Source organism: Oculina patagonica, chromosome 7 (genome assembly GCF_052425735.1).
Source record: "Oculina patagonica isolate OP01 chromosome 7, crgOcupat, whole genome shotgun sequence".
Taxonomy (NCBI): domain Eukaryota; kingdom Metazoa; phylum Cnidaria; class Anthozoa; order Scleractinia; family Oculinidae; genus Oculina; species Oculina patagonica.
In genome coordinates this window covers 477,347-498,485 of record NC_135764.1, presented here as the reverse complement: position 1 = coordinate 498,485, position 21,139 = coordinate 477,347, and the positions used below count along the sequence as shown (strand labels likewise).

General features: G+C 38.9%; 2 protein-coding genes across 2 annotated transcripts; one reads left to right on the top strand and one right to left on the bottom strand.

Moving 5' to 3' along the window:
• Window positions 1-15,027: 15,027 nt before the first annotated feature.
• LOC144659952 (neuroligin-4, X-linked-like) lies at window positions 15,028-17,593 on the top strand. The gene has a single exon (XM_078520484.1). The coding sequence runs from the start codon at window positions 15,304-15,306 to the stop codon at window positions 17,125-17,127; it is 1,824 nt and encodes a 607-aa protein (XP_078376610.1). The 5' UTR covers window positions 15,028-15,303; the 3' UTR covers window positions 17,128-17,593.
• Window positions 17,594-18,685: 1,092 nt separating this feature from the next.
• On the bottom strand, window positions 18,686-21,127 carry LOC144659957 (uncharacterized). Its single transcript, XM_078520491.1, has 3 exons — window positions 21,036-21,127; window positions 20,508-20,571; window positions 18,686-19,271 (listed from the first exon to the last, which is right to left on the bottom strand). Exons 2-3 carry the CDS (start codon window positions 20,569-20,571, stop codon window positions 18,904-18,906), a joined length of 432 nt encoding a protein of 143 aa, XP_078376617.1. The 5' UTR covers window positions 21,036-21,127; the 3' UTR covers window positions 18,686-18,903.
• Window positions 21,128-21,139: the final 12 nt, after the last annotated feature.

Here is a 21,139-nt window from a genome sequence, read left to right as displayed (position 1 = left end):
GCTCACCTGTCGATTCGCTGACGAAACAATCTTAAATGCCCTCAAAAGGTAATATCAATCGTTTAGTTTGTTTTGAGAATGGTCAAATTCAACGGAAATGGCCATACATTTTTTCTATTGATGTAACCGGCGAGGGGTACCTAACAAATGTCAAACAATCAGTTAGGATAATTGAATTTAGCATCTTTCCTCAAATGGTAATTAATGCAATGCCTCCCAGTAGTCTAGAGAAATCGCTTTTTAATTTTTCCGCTTGGCATACCGGCTTTCTCGCGTAAATTTTGCGCAAATTAACTACGTATTCGATAATTTGACATATTCAAGTAATTTAACGCAAAGGGTGTAGGAAAATGAAAGTGTATTTTAATTCACGTATCTCCTATTTTACGTACAAATACTGTCGTGATTGCCATCCTGGGTCAAAATCGGATTTGACCCTTAAGTGGCAATTAATTTACTTTTAGAATTGAAAAAATTCCTGTTTCTTTGGTTATTTATTTTCACAATGACATACAGTTGGTCGCGATGTTACTCACGCTGGTTAAATTTGTTTTCTTTTTTCGTGCTTAGATGTAATAAAAAATTCACATGCGTGGCGCGAGTTCCGGAATTGTAAAAATGTTTGTGTTAACTGCGATTATGGAAAGTGTTTGTAATTACAATTCCCTAATCTGGTAATCTTGTGAAATGATTATTTTCCAATAAATGTGGCAAATGATGCGAAACTTACCGTTTTCACACGAACTCAGCGAACTTCTCTGGTCTCTAATTAATTAGATTTACATTTAGGAGAGTGTGTCTGCCTCGTGTACGTTGAAAAACAAAAGCAATTTTACCATAATGGAGATATTGAACGTTAAGTAGCTTATTCACTAAGCAAATGTGGTATTTGCCATTATTTGTTCATCTGGTTAACGAATATTATTCCAAATCGAGTATAGAAGGCATTTGCTATCTATTCGCTCATCACTTGTTAATCAAAATGTCGTTTCAAAATACAATACGGTTTATCCTAAAAGGGCAATTAACCATATGTAACAAACAGGAGACCTGGCTCTCCGAATTCTAATTTAAAATGTAATAAAGCTCTTATAAACATCCAAAACATTTTTGTTGCATATACAATATAGCAATTTTACTGTCCTTGTAATTTACTAGGCTGATAAAATTGTGATGTTTCAGGAGAATACGAAAGCATATGATATGAATCTTATCAGAGTTATTGCGCATCAAAAAGAGTATCACATTATTCAAAGCGGGAAGAGAATCAGTTTTCACGGAGTGAAGATATCTTGTAAAATAAAACTTTTGATAACGACATTTTAAGGTTCTCCGGCGACACTTGTGACGGGGCACGGCGCGGCACACCACGGGACATGGCGCGGGAAATTACGTTCCGTGCGTTCTTTTCCCGCCAAAACTCTTGTATTCTGTTTCAGGTCACAGATTTGTCACCGCTGACCCATAACGCGCATGCTCTGGGGACAAGTTTGTATTTTTCTTCTGAAGAATTACATGTCCCAGTTTCATATTCTATTTTCTGTCAACTGACTAGTAAAGAATAAAAAAAAAATCCTCGTTAGGACTGATAGAAGCCTGTATAGGCCCTGTGTGAAGACGAAGTTTAGTTACCTTCTAACTTACACTACAGGAAGGAAGTTCCAAGACTTCACGCAGGCACTAGCCATTGTAATAGTAAATGTTCAATGTAAACAAAATATCGCATTACCTTAATTCGAAAGAATTTTTAGAAAGGAAGCCCTGACCTATGGCTACTGGCCTTGGCATATAAAGAAATCAAAACTCTGAAAACTGTTTAGACCTGTTAGCTTTGGAACTCAACGAAGAAGGGCAGCACTTTTCCTCAAAGAAATTTTCACGTCGGCTTCGCTCACACAGTGCATGAGAAAGCATTTTGAAATATAAAATTTGTGACGAAAGTTAGTGAAGTACAGTTGGTCTCGTGACACAACCAATACAGCCTAATATTTACTTCCGCCTATTTTAGAAAAAAATCTAAAGACCTCCTAACTTAGGAGTGTAAAAAAGGCGGCTTCAGTTATTCATTATGAGTGCAATCAGTTTTTATCAAGCAAACCAAGTGATTAATTCAATTTGCGATGTTTGCGTGCGTTGGTTATCGGTTACGTATCAAAACAGAGGACGAAAGTAGACAAAACAAAAGCGATGTCAGACTGTTACAATAATCTTTGCTGACTGATCAGTTCAACACCTGTTGAAGCAGATTTTTTTTGTCTCATGTTGAATGATGTTGAACGTAGGTTTGGAATGATTCACTCGACATCGTTTTTATAGCAATGACCTTGCAAGGGGCCTGGTAATAGGAATCAGTTTCCTCCCTTTCGCCCTGCACCTTACACATTTTTTTACTTTTCGATAAATAAACAAATATCGAAATGAAACTTGATTCACTACGGGTCGGAAGGGAATTTCGCTCTCTAATTTCGCTCTTTCGCTCTCTCTCGCCTTTACACGTTATAAAGCAGTTTGTCCGTGTGTGGATTTTTTTCGGTATAAAATACTTATTTTTAATTTTAGTAAAACCATGTGAAACTATCGAGCCTTCTTTCTTTGCAGCCCGTTAGAAAACTGAATCCAAGGGGAAAAAAAGAAAAAAGCCGATGAAAGAAAATGAATCACCTGAATGAATGCATACGATTTCTATCTATAAAACAACAATTCAGGACGGAAACACTGCACTACCAAACTCTGCGGTTAATGGCCAGTTCCTTACGCATGCGCACAGCCATATCACCCCGACAGTGGCAGCCATGGACAGCATTCTCGTCCTCAGAGCCGGCCAGAGCTCTGGCCGGTCCTGATTTGTGAGCTCGCGCAGAGTACTCGTTCCGTATTTTTAGCCAATCAGATTTGTCAGATTTGACAATGAGTCCCTTAGTCGCGGACTTACGGTATTGGAGGCGGCCAGAGGTCTCGATCCTTGGCGCAGACCAGTAGGATCGTTGGCTCTGGCAAGACAGCTGTTTTCGTCCTTATTAGGAGATGAGTATGGAGATGAGATCGGCTGAATAATTGCCTTATTTTACATCACAAAATTTACTTTAATTCGTTCGCTGTTTCGTTTTTTCACTCGTTTCCTCGTTCGTTCGAACGTTCGTTAGTTAGTTTAAATATAACAAACCGCTCTTAGAGAGCCGTTATTAAGGAATGTTCGCAAGCAAAAAGAATCGAATAATAGAATCAATGGGCTTACAAACTATTATCCCGAAGTTGGCTTCAGTATTGGTTCAAATTTACAATAAATTCTGAAAAAGTATTTGTCTCGATCTTTGAAGAAGAAAATTGTTTACTTTTTTCGTGTAAAATGGAGTAAAAGTCAAGAGGTTTGAAAATGTCTTCCCACAACGAATCCATTTTCTCGTCGCTTAATTCCTTAGCAGCATCGGTTAATTGTACTCCTTGGTCCAAAAGAAAAGAATCTGTCGAAGCACCGTCCCGTGGCGTGTTTGGACACAATTTCCTCTGCTCTTCCTGCGATGTACTTCGCTGTGGTATGGTGGCTGAACTTCGCTCCTCCAATTAGTGGTTGCGGGCTTCTTTTGACATTTCTTCAATCATCACAGGAGAAAGTTCTTCGTCTTTCTGTGATGGGATGTCAATTTCTGACGACAATTCTTGGGTCTCTGCTAGCAGTTCTTCGATCTCTGCGGAGTAAGGCTGGTCAACTTCTGAGGGCAGTTCTTTTTGCTGCTGTGGAAACAATTTTTCTATTGTGACCTTTTTCGCATCCTGGGATGATATGCTTTTCTTTAAGGACAATTCGCCAATTCTCGAGAACAGTTTAGTGATCTTGACGTTGAGGGATTCCCTCAGTTTGCTGTAATTGCTTCGTAGTGGTATCCTCCAACTTGGTTTAAAAGCTGATGGTAGTCCAGGCTGCTTGTTGTTGTGATCTTTCCTTATAGCAGCCATCTTCTATTTAACAATTAGACGGCGAGCTCGAGGTTTCTATCGGCTGATAGTTGGCGAGGGGCGAAGCCCCGAGTCAACTATCAAATGCCGGTAGAAACCGAGAGCGAGCCGTCTAATTGTGTTAGCATAACCCACTATTAAACACAAAATATAGCTAGAGTTGATTTATTGAAGGTTTTGATTGATAAAATTCAGCGAAGACTAAGCGCGCGAGAGCCTTCTACGGATCGATAGTAGGCACCTGTTTAGCCAATCAGATTGCGCGATTACCAATAGTAGGTCAGTGTGGTTATGCTAATTAGTGACAGACGAAGTGTAAGTTATGGCCAGCAAATGTTGGCTTTCAGCGGATCTCTGGTCGTTCTGTCACAAGCTTGTACAGATTACTGGAAACTGAATTTTGCCGAGCGCTTTATATGCCATAAGTGTGTTGTTTATTTGCGTCCTTATCTTAATTGCCACTAATGAACAAGTAATTAGCGGAACAACTTGAATTAAATCTCAGTACATCAGAAAAACAAGTCCAAAAATATCAAATTCTTTGCTTCTCGTTTTATCCGATAACTAATCTTCCCCAAATATATATACGAAAACGAACCGGTTTAAAACGAAATATAAACTGACGAAACATCGCCTTCATAGTTGGCGATTTTCTTTTGGTGGCGACTGCCGGTTTCGCTGTTATTCTTTTGACATCGAGTAAGAAAACCGCCAGCCACGTGACGCTGACGTCACTCACTGACGCAAATAGTGATTTTCTACTCCAAGGTTAACGGTGTTTTCAATGATTTCAACGTCTTTTCGATATACATACATATGCCGTTTCTGAATCAGTTGTTCTGCTAATCAAAAGAATTAAGATTTACACATATTTTTTAATTCACTTAAGCAGAAATTTCACCGATTTCCTTGCCTAATGATTTGGTAAATTATTAATCATTATTTGCTTTGCTCACCAAATGTTTCTGAAAACGTACTTACGTAACTTAGTGTTCCATGACGATATTAACTAATTAACGGTTGCAAGGCAGGGATTGTTTGTCTACGCTAATTCTGTGACTTCAATGATTAATTAACGACTATAATTTGATACGCAGTTCCTCTGTTTGATACGTAAATCTAAAGTTAATGACGTAATACCCTAATTAATGATAGTAGTGAATTAAATTAGTAAGGTAATTGAATAATGAACTATTTCAGTTTGAAACGTAAATACCAATTTAATGACGTAATTCGCTAATTAACTTCCTTAGTGCATTATTTCTGTTCGTTGTTGACACAATTCTTTAATTAACGATTCCAGCTTTATAATTAATTGTTTCTCTTCCAGGTGATTTTGTGTCCTCCTTCTCTTATCCTCAGCTGTGTTCTAGGGTTCACTAGTGACCTTCCCGGTTCCAAAATTGTCTCTTAGCATTCGGTCAAGTGCATCATATGATTGGATGCCAATAAGTCTCCAAGATTTAATGAGTTGTTTTGAATGTTTCTAATTTCTGTAACCATCGTCACTTTTACGGGGTGGGGTAATAAGCTTGGCGCCCAATCTCCAACCTAAGATCCGGTGCCCGGTCCTAGTAGGGCGCGACCGTATTAAACCTCATACACCACAAGACCGCCTGTCAAATTAGAATTTTGAACGTTTGCGATAAAGGAAAATGGGAGATGGGTGGTGAGGTCCTCGGAAACTCGAAAATAAAATCATTTGTATTCTCCGACTGAATCAAGTATAAGATATCTACCTACTTTCCGAGACCAAGACATAAAGAGAAACACAATAGTATACCCTCATCGGAGTTTATTTGAGAACTCTTTGTATAATTTACATTTGGTTCAAACTTTTCTTCCAAAATAACCTGTGTACCCTGCGGTTTCTCGTGAAATTAAAAAATACTGTAGCGGCGAAGTATTCAGTATTGGTTCAAATTTACAATAAATTCTGAAAAGGTATTTGTCTCTATCTTTGAGGAAGAAAATTGTTTACTCTTTTTGTGTAAAATGGAGTAAAAGTCAAGAGGTTTGAAAATGTCTTCCCACAACGAATCCATTTTCTCGTCGCTTAATTCCTTAGCAGCATCGGTTAATTGTACTCCTTGGTCCAAAAGAAAAGAATATTTCGAAGCACCATCCCGTGGCGTGTTTGGACACAATTTCCTCTGCTCTCCCTGCGATGTACTTCGCTGTGGTGTGGTGGCTGAACTTCGCTCCTTACATAAGTGGTCGCCTTCTTGTGACTTTTCTTCAATCATCACTGGAGAAAGTTGTTCGTCTTCCTGTGACGGGATGGCAATTTCTGAGGACATTTCTTCAGTCTCTGCTGACAGTTCTTCAATCTCTGCCGAGAAAGGCTCAACAACTTCTGAGGGCAGTTCTTCTTTTCGCTCTGGAAACATTTCTTCTATCGTCATTTTTTTGACATCCTGGGATGATATGCTTTTCTTTAAGGACAATTCGCCAATTCTCGAGAACAGTTTAGGTACCTTGACGTTGAGGGATTCCCTCAGTTTGCTGTAATTGCTTCTTTGTGGTATCCTCCAACTTGATTTGAAAGTTGATGGAAGTCCAGGCTGCTTGTTGTTGTGATCTTTCTTTATAGTGGCCATCTTCTTTACTCTTGATGCGAGTTATGGTCAGCAAAAGTTGGCTTTCAGCGGATCTCTGGTCGTTCTGTAACAAGCTTGAACAGATTATTAGAAACTGAATTTTGCCGAGCGCTTTATATGCCATAAGTTGGTTGTTTGTTTTCTGTCCGTATCATCAATTTCATACTGTTAATTGCCACTAATGAACATCTAATTAGCGTGCAAATTAAATTTCAGTACATCAGAAAAACAAGTCCAAAAATAGCAAATTATTTGCTTCTCGTTTTATCCGATATCTTTCCCAAATATATATACCAAAACGAACTGATTTAAAACGGAAATATAAACTGAAAAAAAAAAACACAGCCTTCACATGTGGCGATTTCCTTTTGGTCGCGACCGCCAGTTTCGCTGTTTTTCTTTTGCCATCGAGTAAGAAACCCACCAGCCACGTGACCCTGACGTCACTCACTGACGCAAATAGTGATTTTCTACTCTTGCCCAAGGTTAACGGTGTTTTCAATTATTTGAACGTCTTTTCGATGTGCATACATATACCGTATCTGAATCAGTTACTCTGCTTATTAAAAGATTTACACAGATTTTGTAATTTACATCAGCATAAATTTCACCGATTTTATTACCTAATGATATGGTAAATTATTGATCATTATTGCTTTGCCTACCGAATGTTTTTGGAAAAGTACTTACGTTACTTAGTGTTCCATGACGACATTAACTAATTAACGGTTGCAAGGCAGGGAATTTTTGTCTACGCTAATTCTATGACTTCAATTATTAATTAACGACTAAAATTTGATACGTAATTCTGAAGTTAATGACGTCATTCACTCATTAACGGTAACGAAGGGATTGTTTGTCTACACTTATTCTATGACTTCAATGATTAATTAACGACTATAATTTGATACGTAATTTCGAAGTTGATGACGTACTTTACTAATTAAGGAAAGTAGTGCATTGTTTCTATTCGTTATTAATTGTTTCTCTTCCAGGTGATTTTGTGTCCTCCTTTTCTTATCCTCAGCTGTGTTCTAGGGTTCACTAGTGACCTTCCCGGTTCCAAAATTGTCTCTTAGCATTCGGTCAAGTGCATCATATGATTGGATGCTAATAAGTCTCCAAGATTTAATGAGTTGTTTTGAATGTTTCTAATTTCTGTAACCATCGTCACTTTTACGGGGTGGGGTAATAAGCTTGGCGCCCAATCTCCAACCTAAGATCCGGTGCCCGGTCCTAGTAGGGCTCTCCCGTATTAAACCTCATACACCACAAGACCGCCTGTCAAATTAGAATTTTGAACGTTTGCGATAAAGAAAAATGGGAGATGGGTGGTGAGGTCCTCGGAAACTCGAAAATAAAATCATTTGTATTCTCCGACTGAATCAAGTATAAGATATCTACCTACTTTCCGAGACCAAGACATAAAGAGAAACACAATAGTATACCATCATCGGAGTTTATTTGAGAACTCTTTGTATAATTTACATTTGGTTCAAACTTTTCTTCCAAAATAACCTGTGTACCCTGCGGTTTTCTCGTGAAATTAAAAAATACTGTAGCGGCGAAGTATTCAGTATTGGTTCAAATTTACAATAAATTCTGAAAAGGTATTTGTCTCCATTGACTCCATCTTTGAAGAAGAAAATTGTTTTCTCTTTTCGTGTAAAATGGAGTAAAAGTCAAGAGGTTTGAAAATGTCTTCCCACAACGAATCCATTTTCTCGTCGCTTAATTCCTTAGCAGCATCGGTTAATTGTATTCCTTGGTCCAAAAGAAAAGAATATTTCGAAGCACCGTCCCGTGGCGTGTTTGGACACAATTTCCTCTGCTCTCCCTGCGATGTACTTCGCTGTGGTGTGGTGGCTGAACTTCGCTCCTTACAAAAGTGGTCGCCTTCTTGTGACTTTTCTTCAATCATCACTGGAGAAAGTTGTTCGTCTTCCTGTGACGGGATGGCAATTTCTGAGGACATTTCTTCAGTCTCTGCTGACAGTTCTTCAATCTCTGACGAGAAAGGCTCAACAACTTCTGAGGGCAGTTCTTCTTTTCGCTCTGGAAACATTTCTTCTATCGTCATTTTTTTGACATCCTGGGATGATATGCTTTTCTTTAAGGACAATTCGCCAATTCTCGAGAACAGTTTAGTGATCTTGGCGTTGAGAGATTCCCTCAGTTTGTGGTGATTGCTTCTTTGTGGTATCCTCCAACTTGATTTGAAAGCTGATGGTAGTCCAGGCTGCTTGTTGTTGTGATCTTTCTTTATAGCGGCCATCTTCTATTTAGTGACAGACGAAGTGTAAGTTATGGCCAGCAAATGTTGGCTTTCAGCGGATCTCTGGTCGTTCTGTCACAAGCTTGTACAGATTACTGGAAACTGAATTTTGCCGAGCGCTTTATATGCCATAAGTGTGTTGTTTATTTGCGTCCTTATCTTAATTGCCACTAATGAACAAGTAATTAGCGGTACAACTTGAATTAAATCTCAGTACATCAGAAAAACAAGTCCAAAAATAGCAAATTCTTTGCTTCTCGTTTTATCCGATAACTAATCTTCCCCAAATATATATACGAAAACGAACTGGTTTAAAACGAAATATAAACTGACGAAACATCGCCTTCATAGTTGGCGATTTTCTTTTGGTGGCGACCGCCGGTTTCGCTGTTTTTCTTTTGACATCGAGTAAGAAAACCGCCAGCCACGTGACGCTGACGTCACTCACTGACGCAAAGAGTGATTTTCTACTCCAAGGTTAACGGTGTTTTCAATGATTTCAACGTCTTTTCGATATACATACATATGCCGTTTCTGAATCAGTTGTTCTGCTAATCAAAAGAATTAAGATTTACACATATTTTTTAATTCACTTAAGCAGAAATTTCAAAGATTTTCTTGCCTAATGATTTGGTAAATTATTAATCATTATTTGCTTTGCTCACCAAATGTTTCTAAAAACGTACTCACGTAACTTAGTGTTCCATGACGACATTAACTTATTAACGGTTGCAAGGCAGGGATTGTTTGTCTACGCTAATTCTGTGACTTCAATGATTAATTAACGACTATAATTTGATACGTAAATCTAAAGTTAATGACGTAATACCCTAATTAATGATAGTAGTGAATTAAATTAGTAAGGTAATTGAATAATGAACTATTTCAGTTTGAAACGTAAATACCAATTTAATGACGTAATTCGCTAATTAACTTCCTTAGTGCATTATTTCTGTTCGTTGTTGACGCAATTCTTTAATTAACGATTCCAGCTTTATAATTAATTGTTTCTCTTCCAGGTGATTTTGTGTCCTCCTTCTCTTATCCTCAGCTGTGTTCTAGGGTTCACTAGTGACCTTCCCGGTTCCAAAATTGTCTCTTAGCATTCGGTCAAGTGCATCATATGATTGGATGCCAATAAGTCTCCAAGATTTAATGAGTTGTTTTGAATGTTTCTAATTTCTGTAACCATCGTCACTTTTACGAGGTGGGGTAATAAGCTTGGCGCCCAATCTTCAACCTAAGATCCGGTGCCCGGTCCTAGTAGGGCTCTACCGTATTAAACCTCATACACCACAAGACCGCCTGTCAAATTAGAATTTTGAACGTTTGCGATAAAGGAAAATGGGAGATGGGTGGTGAGGTCCTCGGAAACTCGAAAATAAAATCATTTGTATTCTCCGACTGAATCAAGTATAAGATATCTACCTACTTTCCGAGACCAAGACATAAAGAGAAACACAATAGTATACCATCATCGGAGTTTATTTGAGAACTCTTTGTATAATTTACATTTGGTTCAAACTTTTCTTCCAAAATAACCTGTGTACCCTGCGGTTTCTCGTGAAATTAAAAAATACTGTAGCGGCGAAGTATTCAGTATTGGTTCAAATTTACAATAAATTCTGAAAAGGTATTTGTCTCTATCTTTGAGAAAGAAAATTGTTTACTCTTTTCGTGTAAAATGGAGTAAAAGTCAAGAGGTTTGAAAATGTCTTCCCACAACGAATCCATTTTCTCGTCGCTTAATTCCTTAGCAGCATCGGTTAATTGTATTCCTTGGTCCAAAAGAAAAGAATATTTCGAAGCACCGTCCCGTGGCGTGTTTGGACACAATTTCCTCTGCTCTCTCTGCGATGTACTTCGCTGTGGTGTGGTGGCTGAACTTCGCTCCTTACATAAGTGGTCGCCTTCTTGTGACTTTTCTTCAATCATCACTGGAGAAAGTTGTTCGTCTTCCTGTGACGGGATGGCAATTTCTGAGAACATTTCTTCAGTCTCTGCTGACAGTTCTTCAATCTCTGACGAGAAAGGCTCAACAACTTCTGAGGGCAGTTCTTCTTTTCGCTCTGGAAACATTTCTTCTAGCGTCATTTTTTTGACATCCTGCGATGATGTGCTTTTCTTTAAGGACAATTCGCCAATTCTCGAAAACAGTTTAGTGATCTTGGCGTTGAGAGATTCCCTCAGTTTGCTGTGATTGCTTCTTTGTGGTATCCTCCAACTTGATTTGAAAGCTGATGGTAGTCCAGGCTGCTTGTTGTTGTGATCTTTCTTTATAGCGGCCATCTTCTATTTAGTGACAGACGAAGTGTAAGTTATGGCCAGCAAATGTTGGCTTTCAGCGGATCTCTGGTCGTTCTGTCACAAGCTTGTACAGATTACTGGAAACTGAATTTTGCCGAGCGCTTTATATGCCATAAGTGTGTTGTTTATTTGCGTCCTTATCTTAATTGCCACTAATGAACAAGTAATTAGCGGTACAACTTGAATTAAATCTCAGTACATCAGAAAAACAAGTCCAAAAATAGCAAATTCTTTGCTTCTCGTTTTATCCGATAACTAATCTTCCCCAAATATATATACGAAAACGAACTGGTTTAAAACGAAATATAAACTGACGAAACATCGCCTTCATAGTTGGCGATTTTCTTTTGGTGGCGACCGCCGGTTTCGCTGTTTTTCTTTTGACATCGAGTAAGAAAACCGCCAGCCACGTGACGCTGACGTCACTCACTGACGCAAAGAGTGATTTCCTACTCCAAGGTTAACAGTGTTTTCAATGATTTCAACGTCTTTTCGATATACATACATATGCCGTTTCTGAATCAGTTGTTCTGCTAATCAAAAGAATTAAGATTTACACATATTTTTTAATTCACTTAAGCAGAAATTTCACCGATTTTCTTGCCTAATGATATGGTAAATTATTGATCATTATTTGCTTTGCTTACCGAATGTTTCTGAAAACGTACTGACGTAAGCTAGTGTTCCATGACGTCATTAACTAATTAATGGTTGTGGGTAGGGATTGTTTGTCTACGCTAATTCTATGACTTCAATGATCAATTAACGACTATAATCACAGTGATATGTAATTCTGAAGTTGGTGACGTAATTCACTAATTAAGGATAGTGGTGCATTGTTTCTATTCGTTATTGACGTAATTCAGCAGTCAACAATTCTATGATTAATTGTTTTCATTTTTAGGTGATTTTGTGCCCCCCCCCCCCCCCCTTTCTATGGTTCACTAATGACCTTCCCGGTTCCTAAATTTTGTCTTCGCTTTTAGTCAGCTACATCCCCGGCTACATCATATTGGATGCTACTCGCCGTCTTCAAGATTTAATGAGTTGTTTTATAAATGTTTCTAGTTTCTGTAATCATCGTCATTATTACTTTTCTCGTCCCAGAGCCGCTTGTCCCTCTTAGACGGCTTAGCTTGGGGCACGAGAAAAAGTGGCTCTGGGGACACATGATTTCATTGGCTAGGTCTTCAAGCAAATCAAATCAAACCTTTTGAAATCCCTATGTTGTAATGGATTTTATTACGGTTCATTTGATTGCCTAGATTTAAATTCTCTTTGTTTAAAATCTAGCCAACCAAACATGTGTCCCCAGAGCCACTTGTTCCTTGTGCCCCAGGCTCAGCCGGCTGAGAGGGACAAGCGGCTCTGGGACGAGAATGCATTTTTATAGGTCAGGTAATTTACCTGGCGCCCAATCCCTAACCTAAGGCCCAATGCCCGGTCCTTTGTCAGGGCTCCAGCGCTTTCCATACAAAAACATCTTATTTCCAAGGCGTTCAAACTGTCATTAAATCTTATGATAGATCGACGGTGGTCTGCCAATTGGAATTCAGGCTTATTAAAAACGTTCTCTTTCCATTATCAAAATTCGTATTGCTCTTGTTACATGTTTCACAATAATTGGTCAGGTGACGGAAAGCCTGCTGACCAAATTTCTCTGGTCTATTTATATATCGTAACGTTTTCCGACTCCACCCTCTCCAGCACTTAACCCAACAAAATATTTACTTCAGTAAGTAAAGTAAGGAGTATTATCAACCCAAAATGCCCACAATTAATAACACAACAGTCTTTAAAAGTCAAGGAAAAACTCGGAATGAGGATCTCGCAGGAAAAGCACCCTTAGCACTAGAAACCTATTTTTGGGAGGCAGAGAGATTTTGAACTGAAAATTATAAGGCAGATTGCACAACTCGCTTCTTGATTTATGTGGAGTCGACAGAACACAAGACTTGGGTCACCTTTGACAGACATAGGCACGCAATGCGTACATAAAGCTGTTTGCAATTTTTCTACAGACACTCTTGCGTCACGAAATAACGAGATAAGGAAGGGTAGGGCAGAAAAAATATTTTTTATGTCTCGTATTTAAAAATTTAGGGTAAGAAATGAAATATTAAAGACTTGCATGAGATTTGACTTAAGATTTGCATTAGAAGCGAAATTTTGCCCATCATTTCAAAAGTTTCACGAAAAAGAATTTTTAATTGCTAAACGACTGTATCGACGACCCGCCCAACATGGTAAATCAGTTTACAATTCGAAAATGTTTTGTTGTTTAGCAAATATTTCATCTGCTCAAGATTGACCACCATTTGCTCTAATTCGCAATTGCTAGCTTGCATCGAATTTTAGAAGTTTTTCTATTGTGAAAGTCCCGTGACATTTTTCCTTTAATAAAGACGAGATTAAGTTTCTTTCTATTTTTACGTTGAAATAAAAAAAATGTCTTTGCCGTATGATATCAGTATTATCTCAGATGGGAAATGCTTGGTTAATTCTTATTATTATCCTTGACCTTTCTGACGCATAAAAATACTCTGTTGTCATTAGTGACGGCCTATGAGTTAATACTGGTATGTATCAAGACTACCACCAAGCGTCTTCAATAAGTGGGTACCAACGAGGCACTTTGTGTAGTGGTAAAACAAAAGAATAAGTGTCCACTTTACATTGAAATTGCTGTAAAGCTTTAATCTCTCCCTCCTTGAGAGTCGAGAGGTTTTATAAGAGATTTGTCTAAATCAGGGTTTTAACCACAGAAATTTAAATAATTTAGGGTTATAACCCGGATTAAAACTACAATACTTTGCTTTGGATCATTGATTGCTTTTGAGATCATTAAGTCTCGTTGTTGAGAAGTTAAAATAACTCAAATTTTCCGCAAATATTCTAGTTCAAAACTTGGGTCATAGTTGAAAACACTTGCCACTTATGCAGAGTTGACTTTTACGCGGAGTTCAGCTGCTTGGATTCGCTTGCTCAACGATGTAGAAGTAGAGCAGCCGGCAATCGAAATTCAAGCTTTCCGTTCCAGCTTATTGTAGATAGATAAGCATGTCATAGGTCGATTACTATTTTTGCAGACGTCTTTTCGCTTCCTCTATCACTTCTGGTATCTGCCAAGAGATCGGACAGTGTGGTTGCTGAAAGGGGCTTGCTTTTTACACTATTTTTAATTGTGTTTTAATTTGTTGGGCACCGCAAGTCTTAACATAATTAAATAGCAAATAGCCCATTGCAATTTATACACACTCGAACGCACGAGAGAACAAATGCTTTACCGAAAAAAATACATCAAATCTATTTAAAATAGAAAATATTTTGCAACTGCCCTGGCAACAGGTCTTTCTTAAATTTTGACATCTATTTATTGGCTAGAAACAACTTTTAAAAAGGCTTTTCAAGCATTTAATTCAATTATACATTCCTTAAGGCGAGTAACGAGAGTGAAGTTGAAACTACGATAAAAGTCTGGTCTCCCGCGGAGTCTAAGTATTATTATTTTTTATAAGGCACATCCGTTTTTCAACTTAACCGATTAAAATCTGAAAAGGTCATTTAAATACCAAGGTTTATAATTTCGTGTCCTGAATTTCTTTTTATAATCATGTACCGATCAAAAACGGATCGTTTCTCTATCTCTGTTGTCTAGTACATTTTTCAAATAATGAATCGAATAAAAAGAGTTAATGTCAAATTATATTTTTTTGCAAGTATCTTGATCACAAACCCAATTTACTCTTTATTGTAGTGCATCTTTTAAAAGTAAATAGCATTTCTGATTCTAGTCAATCAGCTGACGTTTTCGCGGGAGACCATAAAGATGTTATCACCTTAAGCATGCCGAAAATCGCAAAAAGCTGAGTTGTCTTGCCTTAGGGGTCGCCTTACGAGTGGCTGTCACACAAATGACTCATGACAGCAAATTATATCCGAGCTCTAGAGTATGAAATTATATTCGCTTGTGGTTACACGCAAGGTCACCACGAGACGCACCACTTAAATAGAACCAAAAATTTGTTCGTGGCGGACATTGCAGCCATAAAAGGTATCTTGGAGTCTGCGTTGCATTTCTAAGTGGATCGACGACTTAGCGCTCTGGTTGCATGTGAAATCATACTCCTACATGTTTGCCAGAGAGTAATTGAAGGGATTTCTGAGATGGACGGGATTATGAAGGTTAAAAGCTTGTTGATTGTGGTCTTGATTGTGGTGGATTGTCTTTCTTTGGGAATGACATTCACTTCTGATACACCACTCGTTGAAACCAAGTATGGGAAGGTTCTTGGAAGGACACGACACTTCCCCGAGGAACGCGGCGTTATCAAGTCCGTCAACACATTCCTTGGAATTCCTTTTGCCGCACCGCCTGTTAATAGCCTTCGATTTCGACCTCCGAAGCCTCCAGCTGCATGGAAGCCTCGTGTACACAATGCAACTTTTTTCAGAAACGTTTGTGAGCAAAGGCGACTTTCTTACTTTGAAAATTCAATACGCCTTGCTTGGCCTGGATTTACTTGGGAAAAGGACTCTAGCGAAGATTGCTTGTACTTGAATATATTTGCCCCGGGAAAAAACGCAACGAATGACAATAAACTGTATCCAGTCATAATGTTTATTCACGGAGGAAGTTACGTCTTTGGCACAACAGCTCGCCACACCACTCCTGGTGAAGTGCTGCCTCGCCGGGGCGTTGTCTTGGTTACGGTTCAATACCGGCTTGGCCCGTTTGGTTTCCTGACGACTGGTGATTCTGCCGCGCGCGGGAATTGGGGAATGTTAGATCAAGTACAAGCTCTTAAGTGGATACAAGAAAACATAAAGGCCTTTGGAGGAAACCCTAACAATGTTACCATATTAGGGGTGAGTTCCGGTGGGGCCAGCGTTGGACTGCATATATTGTCCCCTCTGTCTAAGGGACTTTTTCATCAAGCTATAGCCGAGAGCGGTGTGGAGTTTTCCCCGTTTGCTTTTCACTTAGTTGATGAAGCTGTTGTAAAAACCAAAACAGCCGCAAAGAAACTTGGCTGTGATACTGAAAACAGCCAAGACATGATTGAATGTCTTCGCAAAGAAGACGCACAGAGGATTGTTCAAAACTACGCATGGCCGTCAGGCCCTGTAATTGATAACTACTTCATATACGACACACCTGAAAATCTTCGCATATCGGGCAAGTTTGACCGCGTTCCGCTGATATGTGGTTTTAACAGTAACGAAGGCGCACATAACACTCCTCAGCAGTATCACCCTCCCACAGAAATAACGTTGTCTGTTTTTAGAGATTTCATCAAATCATTTGTCGAAAGTCCAACATTTCACCACAACAAACACACCGCTGTCCTGTTTGAAGACGCAATAGAGTTTCAGTACACACCATGGAGCAAAACGACCGACTCACCCACCCTCCGTCAAAAAATAGTCGACATGCAGTCAGACTATTACGTTGCCGCCCCCACAGTGGAGGTGTTGGGAATCCACAGTAACGATGCTCCGGCATACATGTATGAGTTTAGTCACAGGTCTAAAGAGAACACTGCAGATATTTGGATGGGAGTTAAACATGGAGATAATACACCATACGATTTTGGTGCACCATTACTGAACATAACCTCGCTGAATTTCACAGAGGAAGATCGAAATGTGAGTAGATTAATAATGTCACTTTATGCGAACTTTGCTAAGTACGGGAACCCGACGCCCCACGCCGTGCAGGGAGTGACCTGGGACAGGTTTAACAGGACAAACAGGTTGTATTTACGCATTCAAGCTAAACCTGAAATGCAGGCTAATTTTGAGCCACACAGAATGGCATTCTGGAACAGTTACTACCCAAGGTTATTAAACTTTTCAAAACACATTGACAAAGGAACGGTAACTAGCCCAGGTGACCATAACAAAGGAGTGGAACGAGCCTCGAATCCAGTCCTCGTCGGCTTGCTGTTATCTTCCGTGCTATTTCTCACTGCACCTGTTCCAGTTTGATCGACAAGTGCTAATCAACCACAGGATGAAAGAGAAGCCGCCGTTTATTGGTTCGCGGTTGTGGTTTATTTGTTGAAAAGGAAAGAACTCCTCAGAGCTTTATTGCCAAAGATTCCTCACGAACATGCTTTCGAGGGATGTTTTAATTTTATTTGAGCGCCGAATTAGGACAGAACGAATTTTATAAGGGGCTAATAAGATGAAAGTCGACCAGTTTTACGTTCAACAAAGTTACACTGAAAATACACTCTTGTGATGAACAGGGTAAGCTAAGCTTACAGCTGGAATGGACAAGAACAATGTTCGCTCTCGGATTGCGCAGATAAACTGAAAAATTTAAAAGGAAGTTTTATCGCGGTTTTAGTCTTGTTTCAGTATCGCTTGGTTTGAATGTCCAAGTGTACATGATTGAATTCTTTTCTGTTTCACAAAGGTACAAATTAAAAAATTATGAGTCTAAAATGAATACGGTTGCCTGGGGGACCTAATTTCGAGCCGCAAAGTTTAACCATAAAAGTGGTTACATTTATCGCTCGGCCAAAATTTGCGATGTAACTTATAAACCAGTCAATGTGGAGAAAGCGAAAAATAGCAGAGAGCAATTTAAATGTGCTAGTTTTAACTTTATTGCTGAAATGGCGGCCAGTTTTCAGTGAACTAAACCTCGCTAAAGGTGACGAGCTTTCTATTGAAAAAGGAAAATATTTAGAAAGTGAAGAGAATATTTCCACTATTAAAATATTGTGTAGAATATTTCCACTAACTATTATCTTTAAATCGAGATTTGAATTAAAGTGCTTCGAAGAAACAATGTACGTATTATGCAGAGCCGCTAAAAAATCTGATAAACACTTCGCAGTGACTTTGCACGCTCAAAAACTCGTCCTCAATTAATTTTTGCGTTCCCACTATTTTCCTGATTGTATGTGTTTGTTTTGTTCTCGCTTCTAGATCTGGAACTGTTACCTGTAAAATATAACTGTGCGACTGAAAAAGTCGAGCTGTGAGTACAAGGACTCAAGTTCAACGAGTCAGTTGATGGAACTTGTTCGGTTACGAGCCGAAATGATTTTCTCTGAGAATCCGAGAACAGCCAAATGAGCCCACAAAAAAACAGTGGATAACGTTGTTGGCGCGCGCTGATTGGCTACTCAAACTGGGATATCCTTTGTTTTTCACCTCCGAGCTCCGAGCAACTCGCGCGCGAAAATTGTAATCGTTGACACTGTTTTAGTATATACTTAAACAACTATTGCTCCTTAGTGTCGGTGGCCAGTTGCTCGGCTCAGTAAATATCCACCTAGCCACCTCCACTTCAGTGAATAGTTGTTAAATAGTTTGGAATTGTTGGGCTTTTTATTTGACGGAAAGAGTCCCAAACAGTAAGACATTTTATCAGTTTTTCTAATAATTGGGCAACTCGCAAAGCTAAAATTTATTTAGATTTTTTCTTGAATAAGGGAAGGAGCCACCAAGACCGGCGCTTGTAGGTGTTGGGAAAGGGGGAAGGGAAGGGGGGTTGAAAACCATCTATTAGTCAATAAAAAAAGCAGACACGTTTTTAATCAAACAAAGCAAATATTTTTTTATTTGAATATTCCTCACGCGTGCACACACCTACGAATGAACCTTCGGCAATTCGCTCTTCTCTGCCTTCTATCTCATTTGTACAAAGCAATACAACAAAAAAATCCACTGAAAAAGTACTTTACGAACGCTAAAGTTGGAGTAATTTCTAAATCTCGTGCTAATGTCGACGCATCATCACGTGGTCGCTTACTTTCTGCCGGAGCAGCACTGGGTCGGGCAGGACGAGACGCATGTGTGGGCGCAGACAGGTGGGCACGGTGGGGGTGGTGGTGGTGGAGGAGCGGGTTCTCCGGGAGGTCCAGGAGGTCCTTGGGGTCCGGGTATTCCAGGAGGTCCGGCCTCTCCCATGGGTCCGATAGGTCCGACAGGTCCGGGTGGTCCCATTCGTCCAGATGGTCCAGGTGGTCCGGGCTTAGCGGGCTCTGGTGGTGGTGGGGGTGGGGGTGGGGGCGGTGGTGGAGCGGGTGGTGGAGGAAGACAACAAGACACCGCACACGAGGGCGCACAACTACCGGGACATCCCGGGGGACACGGGTTAGCGCTTCTTTTGTATGCTGTGGAAAGAAATCGGATCAGATAAATAAAAAGAAATAAGACGAGTAAAACATTTGGCGAGAAGATCGATCAGTTTCATTGCGCGACATTTTGCGTCCAGCCCTTCCAGTTCCAAGATCAAAGTGCAAATTCTCTTGACGGATTGCTAGTCATTTCTTTTAATGTTAGTTTGGAGAATTAAATTGTACGTCAAGACAATATCGGTTTGGTTGATAGCGATTTTCTTAATCCTCATAAACAGTTCCATTGACGATCTGTTGATATTGTGGGAAGAAATTACATGCAAATAAAGAACAAGAACCAACAAGAGGAAATCGAATTTTGAATATATAAAACAAAGGAGTCGACACCTGTTATGATTTACCTTTCTAAACGGCAAGTAGTTCAGATTTATTGAAATCGAAAAATTAGACATATTTAGACTCATCATTAAAACACAATAAAATTTGCTCGCGCAATTCTAAGCAACACTTAATTCTCTCGCACTGATTTCAGCTAAAATACTAAAGAAAGTTTTAAACAGAGCACCAGCTTCGAAACTGAGATGAATTATAAATAGTCAACACATGTTTTCACTTTTCGCTTCAGTTACTAGCAGGTTTCTACGGGAACCCGTTCTTCAACCAAAGAAGAACGGGTTCGCCAACCAAAGTTTTTTTTAAAGCAAGGAAATAGTTCGAAAGACGCACAGTACATAAAAATCTCACAATTCCTCAAACTTCTTGTAACAAGATTTCAAAATCTTTGCGTTTTATTTTTTTAATTCTTGAAAGCACTGGTAAAATTGCTATCAAGTTAATTGATAATTTTTATCCGATGATTTAATCGTATTATTATAACGACACATTCCTGGCTTTGCGCTCTACTGACCACTTTTAAACAAACATTTTAAGGTTTAACGATCGAAAGCAGTTTTGTTTCGTAATTCAGTGAGAATTAATTATTCATCGATAGCCCTTTTGTCAGTTCATAGAGAAAGCGGCTTCTGGAAAATATTTCAAAACGCTAACTGTTTCTTTCTTTTATAGCTTTAAAATAGCTTTTCCACTTTTTAGCTTTGTCGATGTGAAAAAGACGTAAATTCGAAAATTAAAGTCTACAGTCATTACGCGAACAGATTCATCTTGTCGTCTGTAAGTTAACTAATTGGAACCATGTCTGGTCTTTTCAAAAGGATATAATTGTTAACCGAGTTAAATTTTATTACGATTTAGCTAAGAGTTTAAACAACTTACTTGATCTGGCGTAGGTCGATACTACCATGAGTGCTAAGCACCCTAGAATAAGTTTAGACGCCATCTGAAAAAAACAAAAAGGAAAATTAAGAAAATGTCTTCAGATAACTTGTCAAGTCTGGCCATGAGAAAACATATCTACTAATGAACAAGGTCTGTGAAAACTTACATTGACTGTTAAATCAAACTGCGCTTTAAATACACTACATTGAAATAAATGTTCTACTCTTTTTACTATGAGTATTGACAAATAACTTTCACGATTTCTTTCCCACTCGACTTAAAGATAAAGCCTTGAAAATTTCAAAGCTACGGATTACTTCGTCAAAAGAAAATAGCGCTTTGCACTGATTTTCAGTCCAAAAAATATCTTACTTTGAAACTCAAAAAGCGAGTAATATTGATACAAATTCAGCCTTCTAATGGAATTACTTTCGTGAATAGTAAAGTCTACATTTAGTTTAGCGAACGATATTAAATAAGGAAATATATGATTGTTGAAATATAAGATAAATTTGTTCTTCCTACCTCTGGATCCCAGGCTAGCGATCTTTGAAATGTGCTTGAATAAGGCTGCTTTTCAATTTATATCTTGAAAGTCATTAATAAAACACCAACTTGGACGTGTAATA